This window comes from Glycine max, chromosome 9 (assembly GCF_000004515.6).
Source record: "Glycine max cultivar Williams 82 chromosome 9, Glycine_max_v4.0, whole genome shotgun sequence".
Taxonomy (NCBI): Eukaryota; Viridiplantae; Streptophyta; class Magnoliopsida; order Fabales; family Fabaceae; genus Glycine; species Glycine max.
The window spans coordinates 42,264,619-42,276,974 of NC_038245.2; the positions used below are offsets into that span (position 1 = coordinate 42,264,619).

General features: G+C 36.4%; 2 protein-coding genes across 2 annotated transcripts; one reads left to right on the forward strand and one right to left on the reverse strand.

Moving 5' to 3' along the window:
- The first annotated feature begins 147 nt into the window (after nucleotides 1-147).
- On the forward strand, nucleotides 148-3,720 carry LOC100790166 (trihelix transcription factor ASIL2). The gene is made up of 2 exons (XM_003534139.5): nucleotides 148-1,465; nucleotides 3,385-3,720. The coding sequence occupies exon 1, from the start codon at nucleotides 267-269 to the stop codon at nucleotides 1,458-1,460; it is 1,194 nt and encodes a 397-aa protein (XP_003534187.1). The 5' UTR covers nucleotides 148-266; the 3' UTR covers nucleotides 1,461-1,465; nucleotides 3,385-3,720.
- Nucleotides 3,721-5,835: 2,115 nt separating this feature from the next.
- LOC100818318 (ARF guanine-nucleotide exchange factor GNL2) lies at nucleotides 5,836-12,279 on the reverse strand. Its single transcript, XM_003533335.4, has 3 exons — nucleotides 11,199-12,279; nucleotides 9,512-9,993; nucleotides 5,836-8,899 (listed from the first exon to the last, which is right to left on the reverse strand). Exons 1-3 carry the CDS (start codon nucleotides 11,781-11,783, stop codon nucleotides 5,836-5,838), a joined length of 4,131 nt encoding a protein of 1,376 aa, XP_003533383.2. The 5' UTR covers nucleotides 11,784-12,279.
- Between the last annotated feature and the right edge of the window lie 77 nt (nucleotides 12,280-12,356).

The window sequence follows — 12,356 nt, forward strand, 5'->3', positions numbered from 1 at the left end:
ACATAATTTTGGATAAATTTATAAATTTAAGATAAATTTATTATTACTAATTAAATTAAGCACTTTTCTTAATATTGATGAATTAAGTAATTAAGCCTGATATATAATAACATAACAATAATAAAAATTAGTGGGGAAAAACAAATGGTGTACTTAGCAAAAGCCGCATCAAAATTGTGATACATTTCATATCCAAAGCCCACTAACTCCCCGCACGGACTTCACCTTCAACCCAAACACAAAAAGAAGGAAAGAGAAGAAGATGCATGAAAATCGAAAAATTCCCCAAACTTCACACCGTACAAAACCCTAGCCCAATTTTACCCTTCCCCAAATTCAATTCCTTCAAATCCCTTCCCTATAATCTCGATTTTGCTTCGTGCAATCTCTCTTCGATCCCAATGGACGACATGGAAGACGACGCAAGGTACCCTCCCAAGTCCTTCTCCCTCAACCGGCAGAACCCTTCCCACCGCCACAAACACCCCATACGCGCCGCCCCCTACCACCGCCCAATGCCCACGCGCTACCAGGAACCCGACGATGATGAGGACGACAACGAACCCGACGATTTCGACGACGACGAAGCTGAAAACGGTTACGACGACGAAAACAACATCGCCGCGTATCCTCGGATCCCGAAGAAGCGCAAGGTAGTCGGCACTGCAGCGGCAGGAGGTTCTTACGAGTTCGCGCCACGTGTCAATTTCTCCTACGGAAACTCCCGCGGTTCGGGTTCGGGCGAGGAGTGGAACGAGCACGAGACTTTCGTACTGTTAGAAGTTTGGGGAGACAAGTTCCTCCAGCTCGGGAGGAACAGTTTGAGATCCGAGGAATGGCACGAGGTTGCAGAAAAAGTTTCCGAGGAATTGAAAACAGAGAGAACGGTGACACAGTGTAGAAGCGTGTTGGACAAGCTGAAAAGAAGGTACAGGAAAGAGAAGGCTAGAATGGACGAAATTGGCCTTGGCTCTTGTAAATGGGCCTTCTTCAAGAAGATGGACATGTTGATGGCTTCCTCCGCAAGGCAAGAGTATGGACTTGCTTGTGGTGTGGATTCCGGGGAGTACGTGTTTATGAACACTAGGGTTTACTTAAACAGTTCCAATGGGTTTGATGAGATGAGGGACAGTCCTGGGGAGTCTGAGAGCGATGATGACGATGAAGAGGAGGATATTGGTGGTGGTGGTGGTGGTGGGGATGAGGATGAGGAGGAGGACAAGATGTCATACCGCGTGTTGGCAGATTCGATTCAGAAGTTTGGGAAGATATACGAGAAGATTGAGAATAGTAAGAGGCAGCAGATGATGGAGCTGGAGAAGATGAGGCTGGATTTTAACAGGGAGCTGGAGCTGCAGAAGAAGCAGATCCTCGAGAGGGCGCAGGCCGAGATTGCCAAAATTCAGGAAGTGGATGAGGAGGATACCGACACTTCCGGTGGGGAGAATCTCAGTGAATGATCTAGGTAGGTCAGTTGGTTGGTTATGAATTATGGGTGTATTTGGAATTATTTAATGATATAAGCACTTTTGTAAGTATTTGGGAATTGGGAGAACTTGTGAAAATAACTTTTGATGTGTCCAGATGTTGACTTATGAATTATGATATGTTCAAAAGTTGTTTAAAACTTATTTTAATAAATTCTTTGGAATAGTTTCAATTATAGAAATAACTTGTAGGTAAAACACTTGTATGATAAGTAATTAACTATAGGTGATCTCAATGAATGATGTAGGTAGGTTGGTTGCTGATTAAGGGTGCATTTGGAAGAAGTTATTTTTAGTTTATCAGGACTTATCTTATATGATATAAGCACTTATGTAAGTCTTTGAGTCAGCTAATGAAAGTAGCTTATGAGTTATGATCTCTCAGTAAGTTGTTTTCAGCTTATTTCATGTAGGTTATAATTTAAATGAAAATAGCTTAACCTTATTATAAGGTTCAAAAAGACAGCTAAATAGTTCCCTGGATTAAGGTGTTATACTTTTAGGAACATGACTATGGTCAAACTAATTTCCTAAGGTGCTCAATAAATGCTTACTTCTAACCAAAACACTGTATGAATATTATTTATGGTTTGGTTCCAGATAGGAATATTCTCTGATGAAGGGTTGAATATATGCTCCACTTTATATTAGTTGATTTGGATTTTGGGAAGAAATCTTGAATATGATTTTACTATTTTTCGTAAGGCTGTCTGTAGTCCTCTCTATTTTGTCAATGATTTCCTTATCACTGGAGTAATGGTACCCCGGCAATTGGTAATCAATGAAGTTAAAAAATTTCAATGGATTGACACAGTTATGGGCATGAACTTGTGAAAGGAGGTTCACTCTTTTAGCTATTTGAATAGCTCATGCACCAATGCACATCATATAAGAATCATTAACTTGATTTGGTTAGACTTTTCATATTACCTGAGTCCTCAGATCGCAGTCAAATGAAATTGGAACCACGCTTAAGTTTTATATGATAACAAACATTATATAAACCTAGTAATTGACTTATACATGCTTGTGAAGTGCTGAAAGTGATGTCTTACAAATCATATGAGAGACTGATTCATTGTGCCATAAAATTAAGAAAAACTGACAGTGACAAAGAGGGACTAAACTCTTGAGTTTGTCCTTGAAATTTTTTACAACAGACACATCAGTCTTCTGGAATGTAAAATGCTTACATTTGTCCCTAGAAATCACAAATGTCAGTTATATTGGTCCTTTTGAGGGACTATGTCCCGTGCTTAATGACTAGTATGGCCAACATTTGTAATTTTTAGAGACTAATGCATCATCAGGGACAAACTTGAGGCTTCGTAAGAAAAATGATATGGAACAGTCTTTTCAATGTGAGTAGTGACTTAAGGAAATGGGCAAGGGTAGAGCCCAACAACTTGACTTTGATAAGGACTGACAATATTACATTAAAAAATTTAAAACTAAAGGATAAAAGAAAGAGAGTCAGGTATTGACAATTTAACATAACATTTGTATTGATAAGTAGCAAAAGGAGGTGTGGCTGATACCATTTGCTTAATCATATAGTAGATGTTTGAATGCTGAGGTGGCTCAAAATTCATTCTTTGGGATGCCAAACAACTTAAGAAGTTGGAAAATGTAATGATTAGTATCTGTGAAAAGTTCTTCTGAAAGATGAGATGCATGAAGAAATGGTGTTATACCACTTGCCTTACTTCTGAAAGTGCATTTGTTCTTATACCAATTGCCTTACCTCGATTGTTTGGTTTTACTAAAATCTAGTTATGGGGCAGTTTGCATTGCACTGATTCATTATGCGTAATAGGAGTGCTTTCATACTGTCTGTCTGGACTTATAATTTATATTATATACTAGCGCACTTGACTATTAATTTTAAATGGTGCAGGGCATCTGATTCTCTTGTATTTGAAAATGAGGAGATATGATCTTCGAAAGGGTGGTGATATCTGGATAGAGTGCACCAGTTTTGGAGGAAAGATTGTCTACAGGCTGGAAAAGAGCTGCACCCAGTAAGGTTTTCAAGTTTCAACCCTCGTGTACCCTGATAATGGGGTAGTTGATTCGAAAGAGTAATTTATTGTATGGGTAAGTTGCAATAAATTTGGTACTCTTTTAAATGATTTGCAGCACATTTATGTAAAACTCATTTCATCCAAATACGTGCCTTTGGATGGAAATTATTAATTAAGTGTTAATAGTATGCTAAAGTTAAACGCGCCAACTGCAATATGTCTCGTTGTCACCATTTGGAATTTTTTTTATTATGGCGCTTGAGCTCGAGCAACTCTTGCATAATGTCTATTAGACAACCGACTAAAAATTACTACGAATTAACATTAAAACCAGTTAGAGAGTCTGTTTGATATTTGAAAGTATGTTTCTAGCAATCCTCTTATTTTAGAAATGGTTTTGTTGGCTTTTTTGTTATTTCAATGTATCATCAAAGAGTTTTTTGTTGGTCATGTCTAGCAAGCACTGAGCTGTTGGAATTGCTCCTCAGGCTCTAATTGCCATTTTCTTTATAGCATTGTTGAAATATTTTGTTATAACATACAAAAAAAACCCGTCATTCTGGAAACTGAATAAGAAAAAGGAAATGGATACTCTACAATAATTGGAAATCAGATGATCTGTATTTGGGAACAGATCTCCACTGAAAAAACAGAAAGTTGACATGGCCTAATGTTTTGATTTCATTGTTTATTTTTTAAAAACAGAATGATATTATATTGATAAAATTTATTGAAAGATGAAAAGTTTTCATCCAATGACTATTAGTGTAGATCGAGGATCCATTTCCTTTATTCTTTTGCAGTTGTTAAAACCAAACTGACCAGGATTAGAAAACTAACAAAAAAAACAGCCAAAATCAGTTTGAATTATATAAGTAGTAGTATAGAAAACGATTTTAAAATATAGAAAACCATTTAAAAATGTTTATTTATGAGTTTTTAATTTAAAATAAACAAGTGTTTATGCATAGATTGTTATGTTTTGAATTATTTATTATGATTCTTTTACAAAATATATAATGAGTTTTTAGGATTAATAGTATATTTTATTATTATTGATTCAACTTCAGTCTAATCACAATTAAGCTAATGAATCGTGGATCAGGGTTTTATCTGTTTAATAGCAATTTTAAAAACATTTTTTTGTGAGATAGCAAAACATTTTACTTCAATTTTTCATTCGATGGAGTAAATAAATAGATACATTAATTTGAACGCCAAAATTCATTGAAATGATTAGAGTTAATCTTTTTCGGTCTTGCTAAATATATTGACGTCATTATAATCTTCTTTCTGTGTACGGAACGCGAAACCAAAGGACAAAATTGTATGATTATTATCATTGAATAATTAAATTGATGTTAATTTTGTATGCTTGAAGGAATAAATCAATGACATTATTGATGGTCGAGATTTTTGAAGAAACAAAATGACATCGTTTTTTATAATTGATGTGAAATTTCCTTAAATAACAAAAGTAGTGATTGCATAAATTTAAAAAGGGGTTGACTCAAGCAAATAAGCATGGCCATTGTTGTAATAGATTTGGGCAGAGATGCTTTATTGACTGTGGAATACAAACCTAACTGAAGAGATTGCTTTGACTTTGCCCGTAAACTGAGGAATCAACAAACTAAAACTGGTTCGGATGCCAGCATTAGTGTGATATAATAAAGTGTAGTATTTTTTTTTATCAAAGTTTATTAAAAATGTTACTTGGAGGAATTTAAACCTATCATCTTTTCTCTCTCTTCTTTATCATTTTTTAACCATTGGACTAACCTTATATCTCCTATATAAAATAATAATAAAAACTCATGAAAAAATATAAAGTATAGTATATTATGAGATTGAAACCAAATCTTGAAAAAATAATGCAGTCACGGTTTACATTTCTCAGGATAGTAAGCAATGGAATGTTGTAATGAAATCAGAATATCCTCAAGGATGTAAAAAATGCAAAGACTTAGTTTTGCTAGTATCAGTGTGATACAAAGAACAGTATAATATGAGATTGAAACCAAGTCTTGAGTAAATAATGCATTCGTGGTTTATACTAAGTCGTGATATTAAGTAATGGAAGGTAGTAAATACTAATGAAATTAGAATTATTTCATCGAGGATATAAAAAATACAAAGTTTTGCTATCTTTTATGTATGTATGTGAGACAAGAAAATGTATGTTTTATATATGTTAAATAATGGACTGTCCACTAAGATCAAGGAGTTGAATAAAATACTGCTATTGCTTTACATCAGCTGAAAAGAAGTTGAAAAACAAAGGGAGTGTGCTACAAAAACCAATGAATGGTGTAAAATTTGGTCTATAAGGGAAATAACTCATCCTTGAGACTAGGGCATGACCATTGTATCTGAATATATGTAATCTCCCACATATCATCTTCTTCTCTTGGTTCCAAAATTCCCTCATCCTTCATTTGTGTTATGATCTTTCTCAACAAATTACGGACTATTTCACCCAAATTTGATGAACCATACTGTCCCAAATCAGCCTTCATGCATGTGTCCATCCTTCTCAATAAGCCTAACCAGATTCCCCTAAATCCCGGAATCTCGGTTAATTGTCTGAATGACTGCAAGTACATATCTGACAACAACTCCACTGCAAGCTTAAGGGTCCCTTCCATACTCCTTGTTTCCCTCTCAGCATTTTCCCTCTTTGAGTACTCCAACATCTTGTCATGGATCTCATCAACCATGGCAAAAATCACAGAATTGAAATAGTGTTCGCAGTTTGGCGACAAGTAAAACAGTTCCTCAGCTAGATTGAAGCTCTTGTAAAGAGAAGAAACTGCATGGTTTCTTACCTCCTCCTGTCTTGATAAGCATGTCCTTCTGAATACTTCTCCAAGTTTCGATAATTGGCTCATGAAGTTTGCAGAAGCAACAGTACCTCTTGAATAGTCCTCTATGGAGGAATTGCTTGAGTAGCTTGCTATACTGGCATTGCTTCCCGGATCCGTGTATTGATTTCTGTGCCATTGAATCAACATTTTTACTGAACCAACCAATAGGTCTAGTATCATCTTCTTTTTTTCCCCTGGAATGTTCTTGGCTAAGAAAAACCCAAAGGCAAAATCTACGCAATCTCCATAGTTTGTGCGTGATAAGCGAGTGCCATCAGAAAATAATGCTATCAGGACCTCAAATCCCACATCATAGTTCTCAGGATGCCTCCAAACAGGTGATAACAGATTTAGCACTGACTTCCATCCTATTTGAGTCTGCAAATTTGCATGGTATTCAATCAGTATTTTGCTACTTGAATGTGATATGACATCGTGAAACGTGTCGAGGATTTCTATATCAAGCTTCCACATTAAGTTTACGGACTTGAAAATAAGTTCCTCGGCTTGTTTTTCGTCTCTTGGTGCAGAAAAGAGCTTGAGACAGACCTTGAGAAGGCCTAAAATACCTTTTTCTACAAATGGGATTGGGGAGAACATGGGAAACTGAGCAACTGAAAGAAGGTACTCATGGAAGTTGGGCCAGAATATGTGGAATCTATGAACATTGGCTATTGATATTGCAGTGATCAAATCCCAACAAAACTCGACCGTTTCCTCTTCCTCCACCGGTGTGCTGAACTTTTGGCCTTTTCCAGCAGCTGCAAATATCAAAGACCTCCCAAGGCTTTGTAAGCATTCTTTGGGGATGTTTGAACAATTGCTGAAGATGCTACCAATATTGCACATTTTGATCATTTTGGTGTTCTGTTCAAATTCACTACCAAGGGTCAAACCATCTTCCATGCTTTCTGACGAAAGATGCAAAAACCGAGAGATCATGCTAGCGACTCTCTGGCTTCCAAATTTATGATCATCAGTTGGAGACACGACACCTGATTCAGGTGTTGTTGGGACATCCACCGACTCAAAATCAATGACAGATTGAGGTAGTAGTTTAAGCCTTTTGAGTTTCAACAAGCAATCAACAATGTTCTTCCAACCTCCTTGAATTGAGTCTCTGAAGTAGTTTGCTATGGTGAAAACAGCAACTGTTGCCATCCTGGGCTTCAAATCATGACTAAAGGTGAACATGGTCTCTTCTATAGAAGCATAAGGATTTAGTAGTGTTGTGAATTTGCAAAATGATGTTATGAGCTCATCAAGGGTATCTTCTAGTCCATACTGACAAATCCTTGCAACTGAGAATAACCCTTCAATGCACTCATGGAGCATCTCCTCTTCATCAGCATGCTCAAAGAATGATGAAAGAGCAGCCACTGCTGGACCGGCAATGCAGGCAAACATATCTCTACATATTCTACGATCGAAGTCGCATTGGGTGAAAGGTTGTACCACCTTGGATCGGTTTATGATCTGAATCCACCTACTCGGGTTCATGTCTAGTGAAACAGTGGTTTTCTCTAGGGAAAATGCACAAGTGGAAATGGATTGGAAAAGCTCAGAAAGGTACTCTCTAGGCAAATCCTTTCCCGCATTGATTGCTCTATTGTTCCTGATGAATTCCTCTTCTGTCATCTTCTTCTTAACTTGGGGGTTGTGTTGATCAGTGTTAAGCATGATGAGGGAGTAGCACAAGATGAGAATAGTGTCCTTGCTTGCAAACATGTCTGAGGATTGATGGTCGTAAAACCTCTCCGCGAATGCTTCAAGCACACGCTGAATCTTTTGTGACTCTCCTGGCAGCCAGAAACTCTCTAGATAAAACCTAAGGCCAGTGTCAAGATTCATGCCTTGGAAATGGAAGGTTGCAGTGAATTCTTTGAGAACTTGGAGGTAGAAAGCATCAGGGTCTCCAAGAAATTCCCCTATTGCTTTCTTGTTTATGCCAGGAGTGTAACGAAAGAAGTAAGCATAAGCCTTGGGATCAGGAGGATCAGAGATTAACTTTGCATGTTTCAAGTACTCAAGACCCTTCTTATTATCTCTGTTGAAATGGTTTGCAGCAATCAAAAGTTTCTTCTTCTGAAGTCTTCTCATCCTTACATGTTTCACCCAATCTTCCAAGTCTTCTTCTTCTTTATCCATCTCCTCCCAAAAGGGTCTATACGTGGGCAATTGAATTGTGTGTGGACCTAAATGATGACCATCTTTGTCAATGTTATCTGCAATGTTGTGAATCATGATCAATAGGCCTTCAAAGGATTGAATGTGCAAACTAGTGAGGTGGCCATTTAGTGCAAATGAGTGCTTGCAAAGCAACCTCCCAGCCTCCTCAAACACATTCCGGCAACATGGATCACAATCATAGTTTGCAAAAACTTCAACGATGAATGTTGGCTGTCTGCAGAAATTTATTATTCCTTCAACTGCCACTTCTTGAAGTGGAATTGTGCTCCCAAAACTTGCAATTCTAAACAGCACATATCCAAAGAATGCTTCTAGTTGGAATCGAATAAACCTACAAAAACAAAATCAAAGATAAATATAACAACAACAACAACAACAAAAAATGAAACTCTTGAATCTCTCTCCTTCAAGCAATAAAAATGTATTAAATCACATAAATATTTTTATGTCAAAAATGATGATATATCGTAAAATTATTGGCTCTTATTGTAATTACTTGAGAATTCATACTCAGGATAACTTTTAATTGGTTGAGAATGTAAGAAAAAAAATATTATATTGTTGATTTATTAAAATTATTGACATATGAGTTTGTTATCCTCTAAACCAAGTGCATAAGTTTAGAGGAGAAATTATTACATGATTCAAAATTATCATGATCTCAATTAATATCTACGGAACTTTATAAAGTCTCTTATAAATAGAAAGTTTAGATTATATATCAGGTGTAAATTGGTTAGGATCGTAAACACATGGTAGTGTCACAAATCATGTAATAATTTATTGACTTACTCTTTTCAATATTTTAACCCTAAATGGTTTTTGGATTTTCAGCAGTAGTATAAATATTATTTTTTTAGTAAAAACTTTGTATTTATGTTTTCTTAACCAAACTAAACTCTCTTGAAGCTTTTGTAAGTTCTTTCCTTGAAACATCTCTAACCTTCGGAGAAAGTGATAGGCATTCAAGACGGTGCTGCAAATCATGGACAAGATAAAGGAGCTTGACCATGTCCCATAGTAAATCAAATGGTGAAACAAGTCATCTTGGATCATCCTTAAGAGCTTTGGGTGCTTCCCTATTTCATCCCCACTCAGTTCAATGGCTGAGTTTATCAAAACCAAGGCAAAAATCTGAACATCTTCATCAGCTGTGTGAGAAGTAGACCCATCTGCCTCAACTATGGATACAACATTCAACAAAGAGCACAAGAAGTGAAAGATATCAATGGCGCAACGAACACCGTAGCCAGATTCCAAGCCACCGCCCTCATCACCATCCTCCATGTCTGATTCTGAGTCCCCTTCTCTATCCTTGGCCTCAATCTCTGGTAACCTGGTAAACACAACCTGGATAAGCTCGTGCATGGTGTACCTCGCACTCCTCTGTAGCAAATCTCCTCTTGTCGCGGATTGTTGAACAACCTGAAAGTAGTAGGTTTTATTTTGAATCCTCCCATGTTAGCAAGTAGCACCATAATGTCATGTTATGAAAGAAAAGATATATAAACAAAATTTAACAAATCCTACAATGATAAATGTTTTTTTTTTTTTTATCTTTGTCTTTGATACTACAATAACAACAAAGTTTTAAAACAGGTATGTGACTGCGATTAGTTACAACATCAAGATTTTTTGTGTTTCCACGACTACGATGCGACTGTTGTTGATAATGCATCAGTCGCCGCGACAAAATTGCAACCACAACATTATTTTAAAATCTTTTTAGTGAACAAACTTAAAATAATCTTTTTAGTGAACAAAGTTTTAAATTATGGTCATGGTGGTAGTTTCATTGTGTTCCTTTGTATTGCGGAAAATGACTAACAAATGCAACCAATACAGTCAATGTTATAGTTGTAATAACTCTAAAAACCTTGACGTTACCCTCTAAGTCACAGTTGCGCAGCCTATTTTTTAAAACCTTAATAACAATTAAAAGCATCTTTTTTTTGGTTAAGTGATATGTGTAGGTTACATGGATCAAACAATACTATATAATGTCGTATCATAAATCATATTTACAAATAAACTGAATATAATTCTCTTACAAAGTAACTGTAAAAATCTTATATTATTGCCCATCAATCAAAAGATCATTCTAGATATAACTTTTTAAAGTATACAATCTGTGATTGGACAACAGTCCAATATGCGTTGCTAACTAATCAAATTCATAAACCATTGACCTCTAAATCATTTGCTATGATTTCAACTATATTTTTTCCCGGTTTCCTCGGCTTCTAACAATTATACAATATGCCCTACAAAATACCCTCCACTGTCAACTCGTTGGAGTGATATGATATTTTTAAATAAGATCTCGAATTTAATTTTTGTAAATAAATAAAAATAATTAAAAAAATTCACTAAAAATGATAAATTAGATTCTCGAAAAATTAATCATAAGTAAAATAAGTGAATATTCAACACCAACATTTTAAAATTAAAAAAAAATAAAAAAAAAAGAAGAAAAAAACAGTATATCCTCAATTTGATTATATGTGACTTCTACACAAGTCCCAAAACTAGTTAGGTTTCTACCATTTAGCCCAATGTTTTTTCTAATAACTAAAGTGACAAAAACTAACACAATAATAGTAACATAGTATCTTAATTAATTAATCCACCTGAAAGCACGTGTTGACGAGGGTGCAAACAGATTGATCCGAGAGCAAAGCTGAAGCCCTGTGGTGCATTATCCCGGTCAAAATTTGCAATATCTTCATCATCACGGCATCCTCCGAAGCAGGGTCAGTTTTCTCGAGCCGGCAGCTGGTGATCCCGGAGACAATGGACTCCATACCCTCTCTTACGCCGGGGGACTTGTCATCAAAAACTTCAAACTTAAGAATCTTGAGAACAGAAGAGAGGGCCACGCCGGTGGCCGCGGCAGGAACGTCGTCGCTTTGGATGACATCAAGGAAGGGAGCGAGGTAGATGGAAGGGTCGATGGTGCGCCACTCTTGCTGAGGGTTGAAGATGAGAGAGCGAAGGGATCTTAAGGAACTGATGACGGAAGAGTCGCAGCTATCTTCGGAGGAAGGGATGTTGTAGAGAGGAGTCAATTCTGGACGACGAATCACTGCTAGAACTGCACCAACTTCGGTGTTAAGCATGCACGAGAGTCCCATTTGTCTTCTTTTGAATTTTCTTGTTTCCTTCTTGCTTCCATCGTCGTGCATGAAATCTTCTTCTTTCTCCATTGCATGCATGAACGTACGTACGTAGGTGCAAATTAACGTTCGTTTTCAAAACAGGTTATTAATTAATTAACCTTGCATGTTAAGGACGTACTCTACTTTATACTCGCTGTGTTTGTGCATGGTGATATTGAAATTTACGTGTTTTTTTGTTTTTTGTTTTCTTCAATGTTGTACCTAGGTTGCAGTGAGAGTGGAGAAGACCGAGTACAAAGGAAAGAGAGAGAGAGTTTCGTATGCGTGTGAGGACACAAAGAATCATGGGAAAAATGATGGCCGGATTGTTTGGGAAAGAAGTGGTAGATATTTAATTTGTTTTTATTTTATCATCTTAATTAATTGCTGCAATTTTTCTATGGTTGCTAATTAATATTTGAGGAGGAGATGTAGCATTTTGTTTTGGAGTAATGCTACGTTTATAGTTCATTGAAAAGTAATGCTACCCGAACAAACAGTTTAAACTGGTACGTAAAGGAAATTTTAGAGTATCGTCAATCTTAAGTGTTTAATACGCATGGCTAATTGAAATGGCGTCATTCTTAATTTCTCATTTTTCTCAAGCATTTATTGTTTTTTGGTACATCC